General features: G+C 38.5%; 3 protein-coding genes across 24 annotated transcripts in view; 2 read left to right on the forward strand and 1 right to left on the reverse strand.

Moving 5' to 3' along the window:
* Positions 1-4726, forward strand: LOC123978294. Of its 4 annotated transcripts, none has more exons than XM_046061486.1 (3): positions 1-140; positions 3934-4120; positions 4258-4726. In XM_046061486.1, the coding sequence occupies exons 1-3, from the start codon at positions 13-15 to the stop codon at positions 4642-4644; spliced, it is 702 nt and encodes a 233-aa protein (XP_045917442.1). In that variant the 5' UTR covers positions 1-12; the 3' UTR covers positions 4645-4726. The 4 variants fall into 4 exon arrangements, 2 of the variants coding, with proteins under 2 accessions (XP_045917442.1, XP_045917443.1); XM_046061487.1 differs by having other exon boundaries at positions 10-83; positions 3931-4120; XR_006826911.1 differs by lacking the exons at positions 3934-4120; positions 4258-4726 and adding an exon at positions 2114-2504.
* LOC123978292 (poly(A) polymerase type 3-like) lies at positions 2788-17428 on the reverse strand. 16 transcript variants are annotated; one of them, XM_046061471.1, is made up of 20 exons: positions 14692-14908; positions 14111-14281; positions 13764-13830; positions 13568-13649; positions 12869-12978; positions 12729-12782; positions 12510-12621; positions 12244-12333; positions 11047-11185; positions 10441-10513; positions 10202-10322; positions 9813-9897; positions 8540-8593; positions 8274-8393; positions 7959-8059; positions 7617-7861; positions 6856-7033; positions 6596-6687; positions 6347-6498; positions 3145-3283 (listed from the first exon to the last, which is right to left on the reverse strand). In XM_046061471.1, the coding sequence occupies exons 1-19, from the start codon at positions 14859-14861 to the stop codon at positions 6358-6360; spliced, it is 2205 nt and encodes a 734-aa protein (XP_045917427.1). In that variant the 5' UTR covers positions 14862-14908; the 3' UTR covers positions 3145-3283; positions 6347-6357. The 16 variants fall into 16 exon arrangements, 15 of the variants coding, with proteins under 15 accessions (XP_045917434.1, XP_045917433.1, XP_045917435.1 ...); XM_046061478.1 differs by lacking the exons at positions 6347-6498; positions 14692-14908 and adding an exon at positions 17264-17428 and having other exon boundaries at positions 2788-3283; XM_046061477.1 differs by lacking the exons at positions 6347-6498; positions 14692-14908 and adding an exon at positions 17171-17428 and having other exon boundaries at positions 2788-3283.
* Positions 16719-18713, forward strand: part of agbl5 (AGBL carboxypeptidase 5) — a 14246-nt gene continuing 12251 nt past the window's right edge. For 2 of the 4 annotated variants that reach the window (XM_046061464.1, XM_046061465.1), the window contains exons 1-2: positions 16731-16924; positions 18329-18625. In XM_046061464.1, coding sequence (XP_045917420.1) covers positions 18411-18625 — 215 coding nt within the window. In that variant the 5' untranslated portion in view covers positions 16731-16924; positions 18329-18410. Of the gene's footprint in view, positions 16925-18328; positions 18626-18713 lie in introns of all 4 variants that reach the window. The other 2 variants (XM_046061466.1, XM_046061463.1) reach the window with 2 other exon arrangements.

Genomic DNA, 18713 nt, shown 5'->3' on the forward strand with positions numbered 1-18713 from the left:
TGCTGCAGGAATATGGTCACCTCTCTGTTGCTTCTGCTTTTTCCTCAGGGGGCCCTGTGTACCTTTCATGTGAGATCCTGGAGGTATAGTGGAGTAACCATCAGCTGTGTTAAGATGAGACTGATCAGCTGTCTGGACTGGTAATCTTTCAAACTAATGACAGTTTTTTAGTATTTGCATCTATTGTGACCAACAAGAATTCCGGCTGACATTTCAGTGAACAAACAAAACTATTACTACATTAATTAATGGTAACTTTTTATATCAGTATTTGCATTGAAGAGAATGATCTCACAGGTGAGATTAAATTAAAGAAAAGCCTTACCTAAAGAGAGAATCTGAATTTCAAATAATACATTTTGCTCAATAATGAGTTTTTTTTTCTCCCATGAGTCTTTAAATGAAGACACACATTTAGTCTGGAGTTGGTTGCGACTGTGCCATCCTGCTATTTGTGTTCCTTAATGACTTTCTAATTCCTCATCAGTGGGTAGCTAGCCTCCACAGCAGGCAGACAGAGAGCAGTGGCAGGGTGCCATCCAGGAACAGGTGCTTTTCCATGTTGTGCTTATGGTGTCCGTAGACCTCAGTTACATCCTTTAGTTGATTTGAAATTGGGAGCATTTCAGTGGGTTCATTGCTTTGCTCTGAGCTTAACCTTTTCTGCTTACACACTTGGCTAGCTTTGTTTTTTTAACATGGTGGGAAAGTTAGCTGATTACAACAGTAAGCAGGATAAGCTACATTTATCTGCTACCACTTACACTATTAAAGTCAACCTTTGACCTGTCAAACATCTGATCTGAACCCGTCCATTGAAGACTATAAAATTTGACGCAATTTAAAGTCTTCAACAAGTATTTAGAGAACATTTACATCTGAACATCAGGCAAAATGTTATGTTAGGGGGAGAATATGAAAAATGTTTACCACAAAATGAATTACTCTTACTTAAATATATCTCTGCATGGAGCTTTGTACCAGACACCACCTGCAGTCGAGTCACATTACAATTCAGAACGTAGTTTTCTGGCTTTTTTCTGATGTTGAATTCCTTTTTTAAAATTTTTTTGCTGTGTTCATGTACTTTGGCTAATTTGGAAGATCTCCGCTGGTCCACACATCTTCCACCATCATGGAGATTTTGGTTGTGGCCCCAACCTTACTGATAATTGGCACAACAAATTTAGTTAAAATACTCCAAGATTGCTGTAACTGTATCTCCATTAGGCTCTTATTACCACCCTTGTTTTTATTGAGTAATCTTAACATAACCCTCTTCTTCCTTTGACTGAGCTAATATTTTCATTTCATGCTCATTAACTTCTGTTCTTTTACTCTCAAACAGTCATGTGTTTTTCCATTTGTTCTCCTTCACTACTCTTCAATGCTTTACACTATCTCACTGGTCATTATTGACAGATTGACATCTGGGTTAGCTAACTTTCTTACATCTTCCTGAATACTTTGCAGGCTAGACAAAATCAATGTTTAGCCAGGTAGTACAATACAGTACATACTTATTTTTTTGCAACACTGAGACTCACAGAACTCCAAGGAGGCTGAAGACAAGGGACTAATCAAGATCCCACACAAAATTAGCATGAGAAAAAGCATTTGATCAGCTGTTGTCAGCTTTTTTCTTTTTGTCTTTTTATAGTGTTTTTGTTGATTTTTGCTGTCATGAAGTTTCTTAAGGTTATTAATTGAATATTACATACAATATTGTGGTGGTAATTATATTTGTGTTGTTTAATGAGACCACAAATGAATTATACCGACATTACCCAGTAATGGTAACTAGAGCCCAACAGAAATTGGATTTTTAAGGCATTTACCAATATTGCTATTTGAGGATTTTAAAATAAGATATTCTGATATATCAACCAGTTTTTTTTCTTTTTCTTTTCAGAAACATAACTTTAACAACGTTTATTATGTGTAGTTATGAGACCTCACCAAGATAACATGACATAATGCAGTTTAAAAATAAACTGTTTTTTATTGTTAATAGTATTTTTAACAAAGGTACAGCTGATTATGTCAGGTACTTCCCGTGGTGGATTTGTAGCATTAAATGTAAATGTTTGAATTTGTGTTATGTTGCCAACAGGGGAGTTGTAGAAAGACCTCTGGTGGACAAACGATGCAACCACAACACTCATAACAGGATTGAATGACTCTCTGTTTCTTCTTAGATTGTCCTTATAAACACAGATACTGATTTATCTGCAACTTACTCACATCGGCCAATAATATCAGCACACAGATGCATCGGTTGGGCTCTAATGGTAAACCCTTATTAAAGCCTGCCTGAGGAAGTATCATATTTATAAGTTTAACGTTTTCAGTCAAAGAGGATGACACCCCCTGCTGTCCCCCCTCATATCAACCCTTGACCAGCTCAAATATTGTTGCACAATATGCCATGATGTGGAATGGGCTACCGATGAGCATTTAGATGATCAACTCAATAGATTAAATTCCTCACAAAAAAAAATGCCCTCATAAATTAGCAGCATGAGCAGTAGTTAATATGCTGTTGTTTTAGGTGGCATTGTGTATCTAATTTAATTAAATTTAGTGAACTTTGTTGTATAGTTATTGTTGTGACTGAAATGGTTAAACTGTATATAGGAATGTTTATGGATTAATATTGTTGTATATTGTATTGTCATTGAACTTTATTTTTAAATATAATGAAGTATACTCAGAAGCTGCTAGTAACCTCCTGCCTTTTCATGATGCTCCTACCCCCTACCTTCCCAAAAAGGACCACAATGGGAATAAGATGTTTGGCTTTATTGTGTTTATATCCTTTTGATTGTAGTTGGGGCGCCAACAAGCGGCAATTTTCATATTAGCAATCAATAAAGAAGTTAAATCAATCAACCAGTACAATACAAACACACACACACACACACACACCAAGGGAACAAATAACAACACAAAACAATATTTGGTGATTGAGGATGACATTTTCCCTCTTGGTCAGGAGCGAGAAAGTGACAATGTTATCTTCAGGCACGTCAACCAATCAGTGATGCTCAACTTCGCCTGCTGTAAAAGACGCACGAAGGATCAGGGTTGTTAGACTTACAAATTCATGAAGGAGCATGTAACCCCCCCATTCTCGTGCTCCATAAGCAAGCAGAAGAAAAATTAACAAAGCAATGGCTGGTGATGGAGGTTGAAGTTTTGTCCACTTGGTCAGGAGTGGGAAAGTGAGGATGTAATCTTCAGGCTCGTCAACCAATCCGTGGCACTGGATCACTTGTGCCTGCTGTATGATATGTGAAGGAACAGGGTTGTAAGACTTACAGGTTCATGGAGTAGCACGTAACATCCCTTCTCTTAAAAGGTCATCGATGGGCACCATAAAGATGGTGTGTGAAAGTGATCAGCTACTACAATGTCATATTACATACAATTTAGAGGTGTAATTATCACAATGCATTCCTTAACTACTCCATTTGTGTACTAAATACCAAATCTTGTGGTCATCAAACTAGCTAACTAACTTCATATTTTCATTAAAATGTTGCCATTTCCAGGAATTAAAAGTAATTCACAGCACCATCTGATAATCAGCAACATCAAATGCAGATAAAAAACAAAATCCTGATAGTTGGAAACCTTTTCCAAATGCAGTACACCAAATTCCTTCAAGTAAAAACTGACACAGATACACATCCCAGTAAGTCTGTCCGCCGTGACACCTCTCCTCCACCACGTTGGTCAGATCACTCAGAGCAACATAACAGTACACATCTACCGGCCTCCACTGATCTCACCCGGGAAGCAGACAACACTTTCATATCAACACCCTGTCATCTCACAATGTGGCATCTTCCCCTTTGAAGGTACAGTAGCATTGTTGCAGTTTCTCAGATGTGAAACTCTGGCTTTTATCATCCTGTTTTGGGCAAGGAGGAGAGGAGTGGGAGATGAAGGGAGCGATTTCCTTTTAACTTGGACCCACCAAAGTGGAAAGAAACAGAGTGTTGACAGGCGTGTGAAAGCAGTACTGCTGGGTCAACTGGGGAACTTCAGAGACCAGTTTAGAAGGCTTCATAAAGTCTCTCCGAAGAGGAGGCGTAATAGGCTCACTGGCAACAGGGCAAGTATCAATGCTCATGTACAAATCAGAAGTTAGCATTGAAGGCTAGTTTCTATGGATGACTGCATATGCTTTTACCATAGATTATTGTTCGTTCAGATTTAACCACATAATGTAAGACTTGCTAATGTGCACAGAAGCCGGAGAGATTTGCTCCTTGTCCTGAATTACCAGCCAGCTGTAAACTACAAGTCCCATTCCACAGCAGGAGGATCACTCCTCACATTAGCCTTGGCATAGTGCCGACTGCAAATGTGAGATCAGTGGTCGTCAGGAGGCCCAGTTGGGACGGATCCTTTGTCACTCACGGCGACACATGTCATAAACTCATTGTCTTGCCATCAATCCGGGGACCTAACCACCTCCACAGCAGATGGAGGCCCAGCAGGATGACAGGGGGCCATGCCCTGAGCCTCTGCCCCACACAGAGTGCACGCGGTGGGAGAAAGAGGGGCAACAGCTATAGGGGAGCCCCATACACTGGACTGGACCTCCTGTGGATAGACCTCTGGATGAAGTCCTAATGTTGCCCATGATTAATTAGAGACAAATGTAAGTACGCCGATATCGCTCTGCAAGATAATAAACTTGCTTCTTATATGAACATTGAACTCACTGGATAACTATTTAAAAGTTTCAAATCACATATCGTCTCTGTGATCAGCTTCTCCTTAATGTCAGCAATTACACAGCATCACAACTGCATCTATCAGTAAATATATGAAGGTCTAAAACCACAGTGAGCATAAACATCCATCCAAATTTAGGAGTGAAAATAGCGATAAACATGGTTTACAAGGGATAAAGATGTCTTGCCTCGCGTGAATGGGGACATGTAATGATATTCATAAAGAGACCACCTACTGGGAGCACAGGAAAAACTGTTCCTAAGCAACAACATACACGCTCTTACAAGATACATCTTGGGAAATTTTGACCGGATTGGGATGCAAACAACTGAAAACCTTTAACTAGGCCATGTTATGAGTCTGCTCCCCATGGCTGAGTATCTGGGTGTCTCGTCTGGCACAAAATCCCCCTCCACTAATGATACATACTATATTTCAACAAAAAATAATGAAGTGACGAGTAACAAGCTTGTGGTGTGTTGCTAAACCAAATCTCTACCCTTCTCAGTAGTCCTTCAGTTCAAAATCAAGTCATATAATCAATGACAATCGCTGAAAAATCCATCAAGTCTCAAGAAAATATACATTTTAAGTTCTTTTTTTGTTAAACTTGGACAAGACAGTTGTACAAGTTACTGTTCAATAGATTCATATTTCAAAGGTCAAGAACTGGTCAACCCATCCATCTAATTCCTGTTCTCCCTCCAGCACTCAGAAATCATTTCACATTATCAGTTGATGAGAAAACTCATGATAGCTCAGGTGCATTAAAGAAGTCTTGTGCCCATTTAATGTAATTAATTGGTGAGTCCTGTCCAAGAATTTGCATCGTGGTCTTACTGAATATGAGAAAATAAAAATAAAAATAAAGAAAAGTCAATGTGGAGGGTGGAAATCTAGTCAGAACCCCATGAAAAATATGAAATTATTTTTTAGACAATGTAGCACTCTGTTTGTTGATTGTTATTTACATATGTTGTGGGGGACAGGTAAAGCTTGGCTCTATACACTTTAATGCACAAGTTCAATCTTGCTGTCTACGCTACAGTGTGTGTATTAGTGGTGTTAGATTGAGTGTGATTTTTTACAGTACTCAAATCTTAGGTATACTTGCTATTATCCTCTTCATCCAAAAAGGCCTAGAAACAATTACCGTCCAGTAATGAGTGATGTTTGTTTCTCCCTGTCATTAATTACAATTAATCAAAGACAGCAGATTACTTAAAAGCATCATTCTGCGTAGAGCTCACAGAGGTCAACTGACAAAACATTATCTTCCGGGAACAGCACTTCCAGGAATATGATCAAACAACAGCACGGGGTGGGAAATTGAAAAGAAAAAAAAAAAGCTTTTTAAAGCACAACATGATAGATCGTCCTCCCAAATACATCACAAAATTATTAATCAGCACCTCACTACTATTATCGGGTGCAAATCAACACATTAAGGTGAAAAATGCGAGCATTCAAAATCCCTCTGTGAAGACTCAACCATTTATAAAAAGATTACTGACGGTAGAGATGCTCCCTTAACTCTAATCTGCATCAGGTTTTGCTGTCACCAAATGACTAGTCTTTGAACAGTGTGCCTGTTTACCCATTCCCTTGCTAGGGTTGAAGAAGAGGCCAGCAGAAAGGCTTCATTGCCCTCTTGTGGTGAAAAGATAGAGACCATATTCCAGCTCTGTAACGTCGGCTGTACAATGGGCCTTCCATGAACCTCAGGATGAATACTGTATGTGAGGATGTCTGTCATTTGGGGGACATGACAAGGTAGGAGAGTGAAGAAGTGTGTGCAGCTAGAGGGAACAAAGGAGACATATCTATTCTTAATTCTGTGCTGTACCTGATAAGTTGAAATTTGATGGCGTGTTTCACAACGGCAGTCGGCTTGGTGGGGCCGGGAGGCAAGTCGGACAGTTCGACAGTGGGCGGACTCTGGGAGGGAAGGAACAGACAGTATCAAGTTTAATATTGTATGTTAACTTGACAGAACACCTTCGAAGATAGTTTAGCACACCAGGTCAAATTTGAACTTCTTGGTTGGCTCAGAAGCGCCAGGTCTCTTGGTGCTTGGTGAGCTCACAATGGGAGACGGATGCTCACTGAGTGGTGCACCTGTAGAGGAGCAGGTGGCTTGTGTGCCTGGAGTTAGTTCCTCATAAGCTTTGAACTTCTGAGGTGAACTATCTGAGTGGGGAGAACATGGTCTCTTTTTGGCCTGTGGAGTCATGGAGGGTAAAGCAGGTTTGCTGGGCACGGACGCTTCAACAGACATTGATTTCTGTCACAGATGAGGGAAATGTTTTTTTAGGTATGTAAAGGAATAAATTTAGGAAATACACTCATTACATTTAGTGTTTGTTGAGTGGATTGATACCACTCCCATGTCTGTACGATAAATGTGAAGCTACAGCCAGCACAAAGAATGGAAACAGGGAAACAGCTTGCCAGGGTCTGTCCAAAATCTGTTCAAAAATGCTTTATGTTTACAAAAACGCATGTGTAAAAATGTCCAGTTGGGGATTTTACGTGGGGGTTATGTGCCGGACTACTTCTTGATTAGGAACAGTTACTTCCTGGAGTATCGTAATAACTGGAAGTTTGCCAGGCATACAGTGAGACTTTTACACTTTGTACAGATTAAATACATGAGATAACAAGATGTAATTCACTGTAGGCTACAGACTTAAGAATGGTATCAATATTCTTGTCTAATTTGTGTCAAGAAAGCAAACAAGAGTATTTCCAAAATGTGAAAGAATTCCTTTAAAATGACGAGCGAAATAACATTTAACAGTTTTTCACAACAGAAATTTAAACAAATACATTTACTCATCAACAATACATGGAATAGTCTGGCATACCTTGTCAGCTTTGATCTTTCTGGCTGGCATCTCAGAGTGAGGCCAGTCTTTTCTCTTTGTGGCGGATTGGCCAGGTGGTAATGTGGCAGACATTTGGCGGCTCAGTGTGGCCTCTGGTTTTGGACTGAAAACCCTTTTGCATTCGCCATTAGGCATGCGCCAGCTAAGGTTTTCCCTCTTCACATGTGTGGCTGATATGGTCATCTCCTTTTCATACATCTCAGAGCTCGCTGCCTGGCTGTAGACTGCAACAGCACAAAATGAAAGTATGATTCACAGTGTCATGCAACATTGCTCCAATTCTACTGAATTTAAAAAAAGAAAAAAAAGGGCTACTCGTACTAGTGTTAGTGAAGGATAGGAGGTCGGAGGTCAGGTTTATTTTCATGTTTTTAGACTCCTCCATATTAAGCCCAATCAGCCACATTGTGCTCATTCCCCCTCTGAAACAGATAGAAATACAGGCCAGTGAGTTGCCAAAGTAAAACACATCTAACTACCAAAATAACAAGCCAGTGCAAACTGAGAGTAAAAATATAGCATACGAACAAAAACTTAAAAGGTAACATATTAAAAATGTACATTATTCGCTTAAGAGCTAATACTCAAGAGCACTTGCCATAATTAAACTATAACTATAAAATCACATGTCCTTACTTGTCATTGACCTTCCTGGATCCAGGGAAGGACTGCAGATTAGCATGGGCCAGAGAAATGTGCACATTTCTCTCCAGAGTTCCAACCAGAAATCTGATTTTAGACTCCACCAGGCTAACCCTAACAGTATGAAAAAAACAACACAATTTTCAGAAACAGGAGACCACTGTAGTAGCTGGACATAAAAAATAAAATATTAAAACATGATTGTCTACAAAAATGTCTACATTGTTCTACTTGAACTTTTCTGAACTCTGTGTACTCACCATTTATTATGCTGCTCCTCTGTAGCTGAAGTTGCTTGCAGCAGAACATAATACCTTGAAACATAAGAGACAGAACAATGGCAACAGACGTCACAGCATTGTGCCTTTGCACACAGCCTGGAATCTTATGCTTTAATCATATTTCCTGTTTTACCAATAGTCATAGATGAAGGAATTTCTGATCAATATATACTTACCAAGCTACAGCACAATGAGTACCAGTATGAAACAAAGATGGATACTATTCGTAATTGCATCATAATACTTTTTAAACATAACAAATCAAATTATTTAAACATTTTTTAGACTTCCAGTTGCTAAAGAGTTGTGTAATCCAAGAAAATGAGTTTCAGTCCAAGTTTGGCAAAATAATAAAGCACATCAGAGCACATGGCAGATTTATTCAGGTCAATAAAATAAATTGTAAATAAACTCCAGACTGGTCCAGGAACAACATCTTTAAGTCAGACAGCACATACTAAGAGCTAAAAACCTGATTAAAATATCCAACCGACTGACTTCTTAAATCACTTGAACAGGTCCATATTCTGAATTAACAGTAAATAGTAAAGCCTGGTCTGCAAATCTATAAGAAAATCACAAACCAACTATAAAATTTAGGTACAAATTTAAGTCCATTGGGGAAATATGTAAATCCACACAGAGACAAACAGATGATCCACTTCTTAAATTACTTGAACAAACTTCTGTCTACATTTTCGGTCAGCAACAGCTACAAAACCCAGTCTGCACATTCATTAAAAACCTTGGCATTCAACAATCAAAATCAGGTACAAATTGAAGCCAATAAAAATAAATAACAGCAAAAATAGCTTTAGTGCATTCATTACACAATAGGCATTCAAGAATTCACGTTTGGTACAAAATATGGTCAATTTACACAACAAACCTATATCAGTATCATACCAGAGTTTGCTTTAAGTCGCTCACATTAAGCATAAATCACAAAATAAACTAAAATACCAATTCACACACTATTAATCACAATAAAAACAAATAAATTCAAGTCAGTAAGACAATACAGTATATAGTACAAAATGTATACAAAACCATTTGCTTTTGATAAAAAAAAATAGGGTACAGGAATCAGAATTTTTTCTCAACACGTTTTATCAGGAAAACAAGTATATGATAAAAATATCATAATGATAAAGTATTGTAAAAAAGACTGGTTGGAAAATTTAGAAAGTGGTGTGTACGCGAGTGTGTTTTGTTTATCCTCATTTTCATCTTTGAGCAGCTTAATACATACTTGTACTTTCCAAAAAAGTCTGGTGTTTCAAATAGTTTGGACCAGTCTGCTTTTTTCTGCTGTATTTCTTCAGTGATGACATGGCCTGCGAATGAAGCAGGATGCACTTGTTAAAGTCTAAGTAAAACAAAATCCCAGCTTTGTTTACAGAATAGAATCATTGTTGTATTCTTGAAGTTTGCGTTTAACATGGTTTGGCTAAATTGTGGACAACTTCATCCAAAATGATGTTGGAATGCCCATTCCTGAACCGACTGATATTGCATTAGAGAAAAAAGGAAAGTTCTGAGATTGTGTTAAATCAACTTTGTTATAGTAAAGTTAACTGGCCCACGATGCGGGTACTGCACTGTGAGGATTTGGTGGATTTCAGCAGAGCAACTACACACCCTGTTGGATCTCTTCCGTTATGATGGCTAAGGTGGAGGTAGACATGTTGAATGTGGTGTTCTGCTGTGGGTATGCTGGGGTGATAATGGCCATTAGGTGGCAGCGGTCTCTTTGATTAACCTAGAAATGCACAACACCACAACATATTCATCTAATTCTGACTTTTAACAGTTAATTGACTGACATGATTCTATATTTGTAGGGCAAAAGCCTGATAAAAATCCTGTAGAGGCCTTACCGTGGGATCCCAAATAGGAAGGTTGAAGTAGCGGTCCTCTACTCTCTTCAAGAGAATTGGGACTGGCCATGCCCTGACACAAAAAACAAGAAGTTCAGATCAACCAATCCCCATCTGCAACCTTTATAAAGAATTCACATGCGTCACCTGCCTCGTATGTTTCAAATGCTGTTTCAGTAGATTTTAAACAAACTGTAAATCAAAGGGTGTGGTCACAAATTTTACAACTGCCAATCCTATGATTAGGCCAAGTCTTCCAGAATGTAGCTATTATTTTACCCCTATAGTTTCTTTGGAAAAGTTGTGGCCTTTCAACTGAGAAAGGCTCGCCTTTAGAGAACAGCATCAAGTGAGGTTCTTTTTTCCCCTACCAATCACACAAAAGTTAACATTTCCCACAACAACAACACACAAAGCTTAAGAAATTGGTTATTGTAGTAAGTGCAAACCTATGTAGTCTGTCCATAGAGAGCAAGCTCAAATGGGCACAAGACAACAAGGCATTAACCAGACCCTCTCATGGTCAAGTAAGGTGACTCCCAGTTCAAACATCAAACCCAGTTTGATGTTTTCCCATTTAAGGACACCAGAAAAGGGACAACCCACCACATTGAGAAGACCTTGAAGAATTTGTTCACCAGCGTGGACACTGTGGCATTTGGGTACGCCTGACAAACTCTGGCTACCAGTATGGCCCACGATACACCGCCCAAGAAGCCCAGAATGCTGGAGTAAATATTACGGCCTGAAGAAAATTAAGAGGATGAGAAAAAAAGATCAAGACTCAAGTGCGCAGTGTTACCTAATGTTAACATTAGCCTGATGTAATTTGCTTTAGCCCACTGCCAATTGAGTTTATAAAGTAAGTGTTATAAGATGTCTATGTAATATGTCTAATATGTACGTGTATATAATATCGGTCACCTCCATTTTATTTCATAATACTACCGCAACTACTAGTACAATTTCAATTTTTTTCTCAAAAATAAGGAAAAGCAATACAAATATGTGGTTAAGCATATTAGATACTAGCACAAATTCATGGATCTGTCTTAAAAGTCAGGATTACAAAGAAATACACCTTTCATACAGGAGACCTACAAGACACCCAAGAGATGTTCTTAGCTCCTTGGATGAGTGATCAGTTTAATTTTAACTTGGATAAGTTACATTTTGGCAACATTGTCTGAGATGACTCTACATAGACACCTGGAAAAAGTATCTTTTTGAAACCTTTGGGAGACAGGAGCAGCTATACGGCTAAGTAAACCTGTGGCTTGCTTATTTCTGCAAAATAGCCATTGGGCTGTGGTTGCCTGGTAGCAAATATAGACAAGCCAAACCAAGTATCCTTGGCAGCAGGAGACACTGAAACTCGAGACAAAAGTAAAGAAAGAAACAATGGTGTCCAAAATGACTGACTTGTACAATACTAAACACTAAAAAGTCCATAGTGACAACTAAATTGAGATAGAAGTCGTCATTTTGCACCACTGACAGTTGTAGTGTTCACTTTACTGTAATTTAAATCTATTAAAAGTACTGTGTTGTGTGATTTTTAGCAAAAGTAACATACATGCTATGGCCGCTAATGTTTTATGACACTGTGTGAGTTTTTGAGTGCACAATATAGTGCATATATTTTACACTTATTATTGGGAAATGCATACAATTTCAGGAAGTAGATATAGCGTCGTAACATTGGGTATTGATTGTGTAGGGGCCATGTTCAAAAGAATCATCCACCTATTTTGTTCCCTTGGGCGATTAGCAAGCCTAACTAGTTGTGAGTGTTGAACTCACGTTTGGCCCACAGCTTGATGGCTCTCAAAGCGAGCCTGAAATTAAAAATATTTGGCACAAGACTGAGGATCTCCTCTGTAACTCTGTAGCCTAGATAAAACAGAATAAGAAACAGATGAATATAGACACAGTCACATCAAAAAGGTTCAACAACAAATGAACAAAATGTTACACTGTCATACTTCAAAACGACATTCCTGGCGAGAACAGCTGCCAGGTACTAATACTGCAGGATTTCCAAGCGTGTTCTTTAATCTGATGCTTACCATTGAGACTCCTGATGCAGCGTTTATCTATGTCCTTCAACAAGATGTCATTAAGAAGGTCCAGATTCTCAGGAATGCTCTTCAGCTCCAACCGGGCAAAGACTAAGTCAATCTAGGAAATAACAGGAACACAAAAACAATGATGAATGCAAACAAAACTTCAGTTGAGGCATACTGCAGACAGCATAGAGTTTTTACTTTTTTCTCTAGCCAAATTACCTCAATCCCATAAAAGGACAGTTTGATGACAGGGACAAACGCCTCTTCAATGGCCTAAAGACAACAATACTGTCAGTCACTTAAAATAGGGAGAAAAATGTCCTTTGACTTGAACGCAGTGAATCACTCATAATGCTAACCTGTATGTCTTTGACCTCCACATGAGCCTTCAGCTTCTCAAAGAAGGATGTGAAGAAGTCTTTTCTCTCAAGAAATCTGGGTCCGACACAGAGGGCATCAATTTCAGCACCTGTCAAAACAGCCCAGATTTACATGAGAGGAAAGCCTATATTTAAATGTGTAACAATACCCTGAACTATTATCTTACTTTTAGAGGTCACCAACCTCTGAAAGACACTATGCTGTGTCCCTTGAATAAAAAGTGTAACTTGTTAAATGTATGACTAGCAAATGTATCACAACACAACTTTACATACAGTATACTAATGTAGAGTGAATGAACAAAGTTTGATCACAAAATGTAGCAACTATACTTAAAAGTCAAAACAAAGTCGGTAAGAGGCTGAGGTAGGGCCTTGTGGTGCTGTTTGTCCGACTCGCTGCACAAATAATTTGCAGATCTCAAAAATATGTAGTCTGTAACGTTTATTGATGAAAATATGCAACTTAATATAATGTGCAGCGATCAAACAAACTGCGGTCAACAAAAAATCAACCAAGTCAACCTATACACAATTAACTCCAAATTTGCAATAAATCAGTTTATGACTCCTACACATATTAAAAAGCACATTAGTTAAAGTCCTGAGCCACTGTGCAATCCAAGCTTCCACAATCATGACCGGCTCTTACAGTCGAGGAAAGAAAATGGTAATTACCTTTTGAGTGAACTCCCAGACGATAGGAGCCAAATGGGAAGATCTTACCGCCGACGTTTTCTGTCATCGTTTCAGGTAAGTTCTAAAATAAAAAATAGTAATTATATTTATTGCATCATCTATGCAATAACATGTTTCCAGGATCATATCTGGAATTACTTTTGAAACAACAATGTAGATAGAAAAGATGTCTTACCATTCTTTTAGACATTTCTTTGAGCCACTCCTTATAAAGTGTCTCCAGTCGTTTGACAACCTTCTCTCTGATAAAACAAAGAACATTTCCAAATATTGTCATTTCTCTGAAGCAAAGGATGCTATAGCCCCTTCCACTCCTGGTCTACCACGTGCATTGACTTCATTAACTGAGGAAGTTGATGTTTAACTGGTTACACTGTTTGCAGTAATAACCAATCCAGCTCATAGGCCTCAACTGTGGCATAACATTGAAGACACTGAGTCGCAAAAACAGGTCTTCCCCTCCAAGCTGAATTAATAACAATATGAAAACATGAATATGAAATTGAAATATGTCTATCCCACCTGTGATTCAGCTCCAAGTTGTCCTCAAATACACCATATGACTCCAGAGTGTCAATCACTTTTCTGGTCTGGATCAAGTCAGCCTCTTCGGGCAGATCCTGGCTGATAGGACCAGTGATCCCATACCACTTGGGGATGTCTGGGAATGGTGAAGTTTGGCTCTGAATTGGACTGAAAAGGCACATTTGAATGTTAGTGGACCAGTCATGACACAAAAGTATATACATATAGCTATATCAAGAAACCTTTTAGTTAGTGAAAGGTGACTTGAGCCTCCCAATCTGAAATAAATTGCGTCAACTAGTACACAAGTCCAATCACAAGCTGTTATACCAGTGCAAAACACTAACAAAATCGCAAATTCTATGAGGACTGTGATGTGCTTGTAGAATTACCTGTTTTAACTTACCCAAATCTTTGAAAAGGTACGGGAAAAAACAACGCACACCATACTTACCAAGACATAGCGACATTAAGCACTTCTTTGTTTGTTTTGTGGTGTCCGAACAATAATGCTGCGTTATCCAGTCAGAAATAACTTATTTTCTCTCAGAAAAAATTAGTACAGTTCACACACTTACTGTGTGGCAACACACAGGCTCCTTGGATATTTGGAAGGAACGCCTTCCATTTCACTGTGTCGTCCTTTCACTCTTAAGAATCGAATCAGAGAACGAAGGCACGTGAGCAGGACAAAAAGACGCGTGAGCCTGAAGTGCGTCGCGATCGATGTGTATTCGCACCGATTCATCTAAGAAATGCATAGATAGACTACAATCCAGTGGAATGTTTCTGTCTATTCTTTTTGTAAAATATATTAATAAACATTAGTCCATTTGTTTTGGGACTACATTTCTATCAGCAATACCCCAGCTGACGCCTAAATAAAATCCCGAAAATGAATTAGCAATAACTCCTCAACCACTTGGCCTAGATATGGTCTCCTTTGATAGGTCAGAAGCTAAGAAATGTGAATCCACTCTATGTATGTAAATGAACACGTTTATGTTACCATACAGAGTAAATGGAGACGCAATAAAGAAAAATATGAGATTTTTATCCTTGCCTGGTATAAAATCTGTATTTCAAAGGCAATCTCACCATCATAGCCATCCTCCTGCAGATTATAATGAAACTGATTATGTTCTACTACACTTTGACTGCAAGTGTAAATGTAAATTTGATGAAAATTAACTAAAAAACAACATTTAGGCTGATGATACATTTTATAAAGAAATACTCAGACAAGGTCGAGGTTTTCACACTATTTACTGTTTAGGTGATGACTTTTCCTTCAAAACACTATTTCCATACAACCACGTTACAAATAACATAGAAATATTCATAAATACAATGGATATTGATCATTATTCCTCCCATGCTTTACAGGCCGGTAAGTTGAAAACAGAAGCCCAGGGCATTCATTTGACAATTGTAGGTCTCTGTAGCCACCACAACACAAGTCAGCCACCAGACGGCGATGAAAACCGTGTGTTGGAATCCAACACTGTAGATAGATAGATAGATAGTGGCTTGCATACTATTTTACCATTTTCTTTGTGGTTAATGCAGCAATTCAGACACAATGCTCTTTGTGACAGAACAATCATGTTAAATGAAGTGGCTCCATTTTAAACTTCTGAAACCACTAGTTTACCAACTCTAAACTGCAGATAATTTTTTTTAAATATAAAAACTTAAAAAAAGAAAGAAAACAGGTGTATAATTACACCAGCCAGAAAATGTAACTATTTACCTCAATCCAATTTACTGATTGAAGAAAGTAAAAAATAATATAAGAACCACTCTTAATGTACTGTGCTTCCTCTGGTGGTTTTGAAATAAAGAGATGATAAGTCATGCCCGAGTTTGTCTATGTTTTTCGCAATTGTCCCTAAAAGAATGATAGATATTCAGACATGTTATGGATTTAGTTTGACCAGTGAGTTGGTGAAAAGTTACCCTTACATCTGCAAAAACCCTAAATATACAGCTCTAATTGATTAGTATGATTAACTCTGGACATCTGTGGTATATGATTTTGAGAGTAGTTTCCCTTTAAACCACCAAAATGTAGGCTAATATATGATAGTTGATGCAATTATATTTACACTAGTTATTATTGCTGTAATACTCTCTTTTCAACCTTAAAACCTTTGCAATATGAGGATGTAAAACACACACTGTATTATGTGGCATTGGTTTTCCTAGATTTTGGAATAATTAATGTTTCTTTCCCAACGCCTTTTTACCAAAATAAGCAGGACGCAATGTACAGAAATGCTTTGCGGATTCAATCTCTCTCTGGTACGAGAGACCATATACTAATCTGACTTGAGGATCACCAAAAATTAGGCCTGTGCAATGTTGTTGAGTTTTCTTATTTTATAAATTTTATACAGTTTGTTGTTGTTTCTTTGCTCTTGTTCCTGCGTTTTCTGAAATATTTTGTGTATTTTGCATTGCAAGGCCACCATACACAGTCCAAATAGCGTCATAATCTCACAATGTTGGTCACTTGATTCGCGTCAAATTGTGTGTTCAAATAAAACTTTGGTCATTCTTATTTTGTATTGCTAATATCGGCGAATTACCTGTACAGCTTGTTTTAACACTACACCGCAGATCGGAGGCAGTGAATAAGGCAAATGTCCTACTACTTGTTGCTGTTGACGATAAAAAAAACCAACGAAAACGACATTTCCAGGCAGCGTTCACTTCCACAGAGAGACCTGAACGCAGCATACTGAGCAATGAATTGAGGGTTGAGAAGGACGATGAAAACAAAAATGGACATCGATCGAAAATAGCCCAGTAAGACTGAAAATGCATTGTGTCGTGTAAAAGAATTGGCACCGCTAATATTTTTTGACAATATAACGAGGGGAAAACGTATATTCGCTAAAAAAAAAAAAAAAACCCTATCGTTTCGAGCAATGACTGGTAGCTCGGTAGCTTAGTTAGCCTCGGTAGCTTAGAAACGTATGCTAGCGTTATTAGCTGTGTGTAACATTAACGGTACGACATTGACCAGTAAGACTAACATAATAGGAATATTACCTAGCAGTTGCTGATTTAAATAGCGTTAAACGAAAGCATCTGATGAACGGTCTGAGACGCTTGCAGCAGTTACTTCCCACCCCCTAACGTTACCTTGCGCTACTACTAGATCTCTCGGTCAGCTGTTGTTGTTATTATGCTCTGTTACCGAAATCAAACAGCAGCCATTTTTATCTCGCAGAGCAGAGGTTCAGTTTGACGCGTTGTCAGAAATTAAATGCAAGCAGACGTGCAACAATTTTATCTGCGCAAGTGGTACAGCGAATACTGGAAACGAGCTAGCACTGGGTTGTAACTGTAGGAAAATTGTACATAGTTTGGCCATGGTTGTATTTTCTTTAACGGCCTCAGGTTGTCGCTGTTATGTGTTGACTTGCATCTAAGCAAGTCGCTACGGTTGAACTGTCCTGTGAAAGAATAGAATTACATCTAGAAGTTACTTAGTTTATGTGTGGAGCCTCCAGTTAAAGATATCTGCAGTTCAAGTTTGATTATCTGAAATGTGAATTCCAGATACCTCCATTGTTATAAATCATGATTTTAATGGAAGATATATTTATTTCCCTAATTAGTGTCAAGAGAAACCAAAACTATCTTTGGAGAGCTAAAATAAACATTTAACTACGAAATTAAGATTAAGTTATTACCTCTTATTACCTATAAATGCAATTTTAAATATCTAGAACTGGTATTATGGCTACTCAAAACTAAGAAAGACATGTAGTCACAGTCCCTCTAAAGATATTTACAATATGATCAATCATGTGGTGTCCTCTTTGTGCCATCCATTAACGTGCATGCTGTTTGGGTGTCACAAAAATAATAGACTAAATGAATGATGACAACATTTTGGAGAGCAGTTAAGCAAGACGGGGATTTGTTGTTAGGTCAGGTCAGAGGACATAGTATAGTTGTTTCTGTTTACAAGCACATCAGCTCGCTTAGTAATGTGTGAGTTGCAACTCCAGCCACAGACCCAGAACCAGTTTAAAAGTTTCTTTGGTTTGCTGAGACATGTCTTTTAAAGTATCCCAGAATACTGTAGCTTTGCCACTGTGTCAGTGCAACATGAGGGTGCACCATGTTAAACTGAGAAGTTGTCCGGGTTGGCTGGATACTCATATCACTCCTAATTGTGTTTGTCTGATTGCATAACAGGCTGTCTATGTCAGACCCCTGACTGGCACTTGACAAAGAACCCAGAAGAGAGGGTTAAAGTGAGAGGCCAGAATTCAGAACCATGGAGGCTCGCTTTGGTAATATTGTGTTCAGCTCCAAGTTTGACTCAGGGAACCTGGCACGTGTGGAGAAGGTGGATAAGGGCAGCTCCAGCCCTCCTACCGATATAGCTCCCAGTGGGAGTGCCCCCTCAGGGTCAAACTGTACCCCTGACTATGAGTTCAATGTGTGGACGCAGCCAGACTGCGCTGGCACAGAACACGAGAATGGAAACAGGTAACAAAACTTCAAAAAGCATTTTGGTTTTCACATAAGAGGGCAGCAAAAAGCATGAGCAATGCATCTGCACACAACCCGCTACACT

The sequence above is a fragment of the Micropterus dolomieu genome, linkage group LG10 (genome assembly GCF_021292245.1).
Source record: "Micropterus dolomieu isolate WLL.071019.BEF.003 ecotype Adirondacks linkage group LG10, ASM2129224v1, whole genome shotgun sequence".
NCBI classification, from domain to species: domain Eukaryota; kingdom Metazoa; phylum Chordata; class Actinopteri; order Centrarchiformes; family Centrarchidae; genus Micropterus; species Micropterus dolomieu.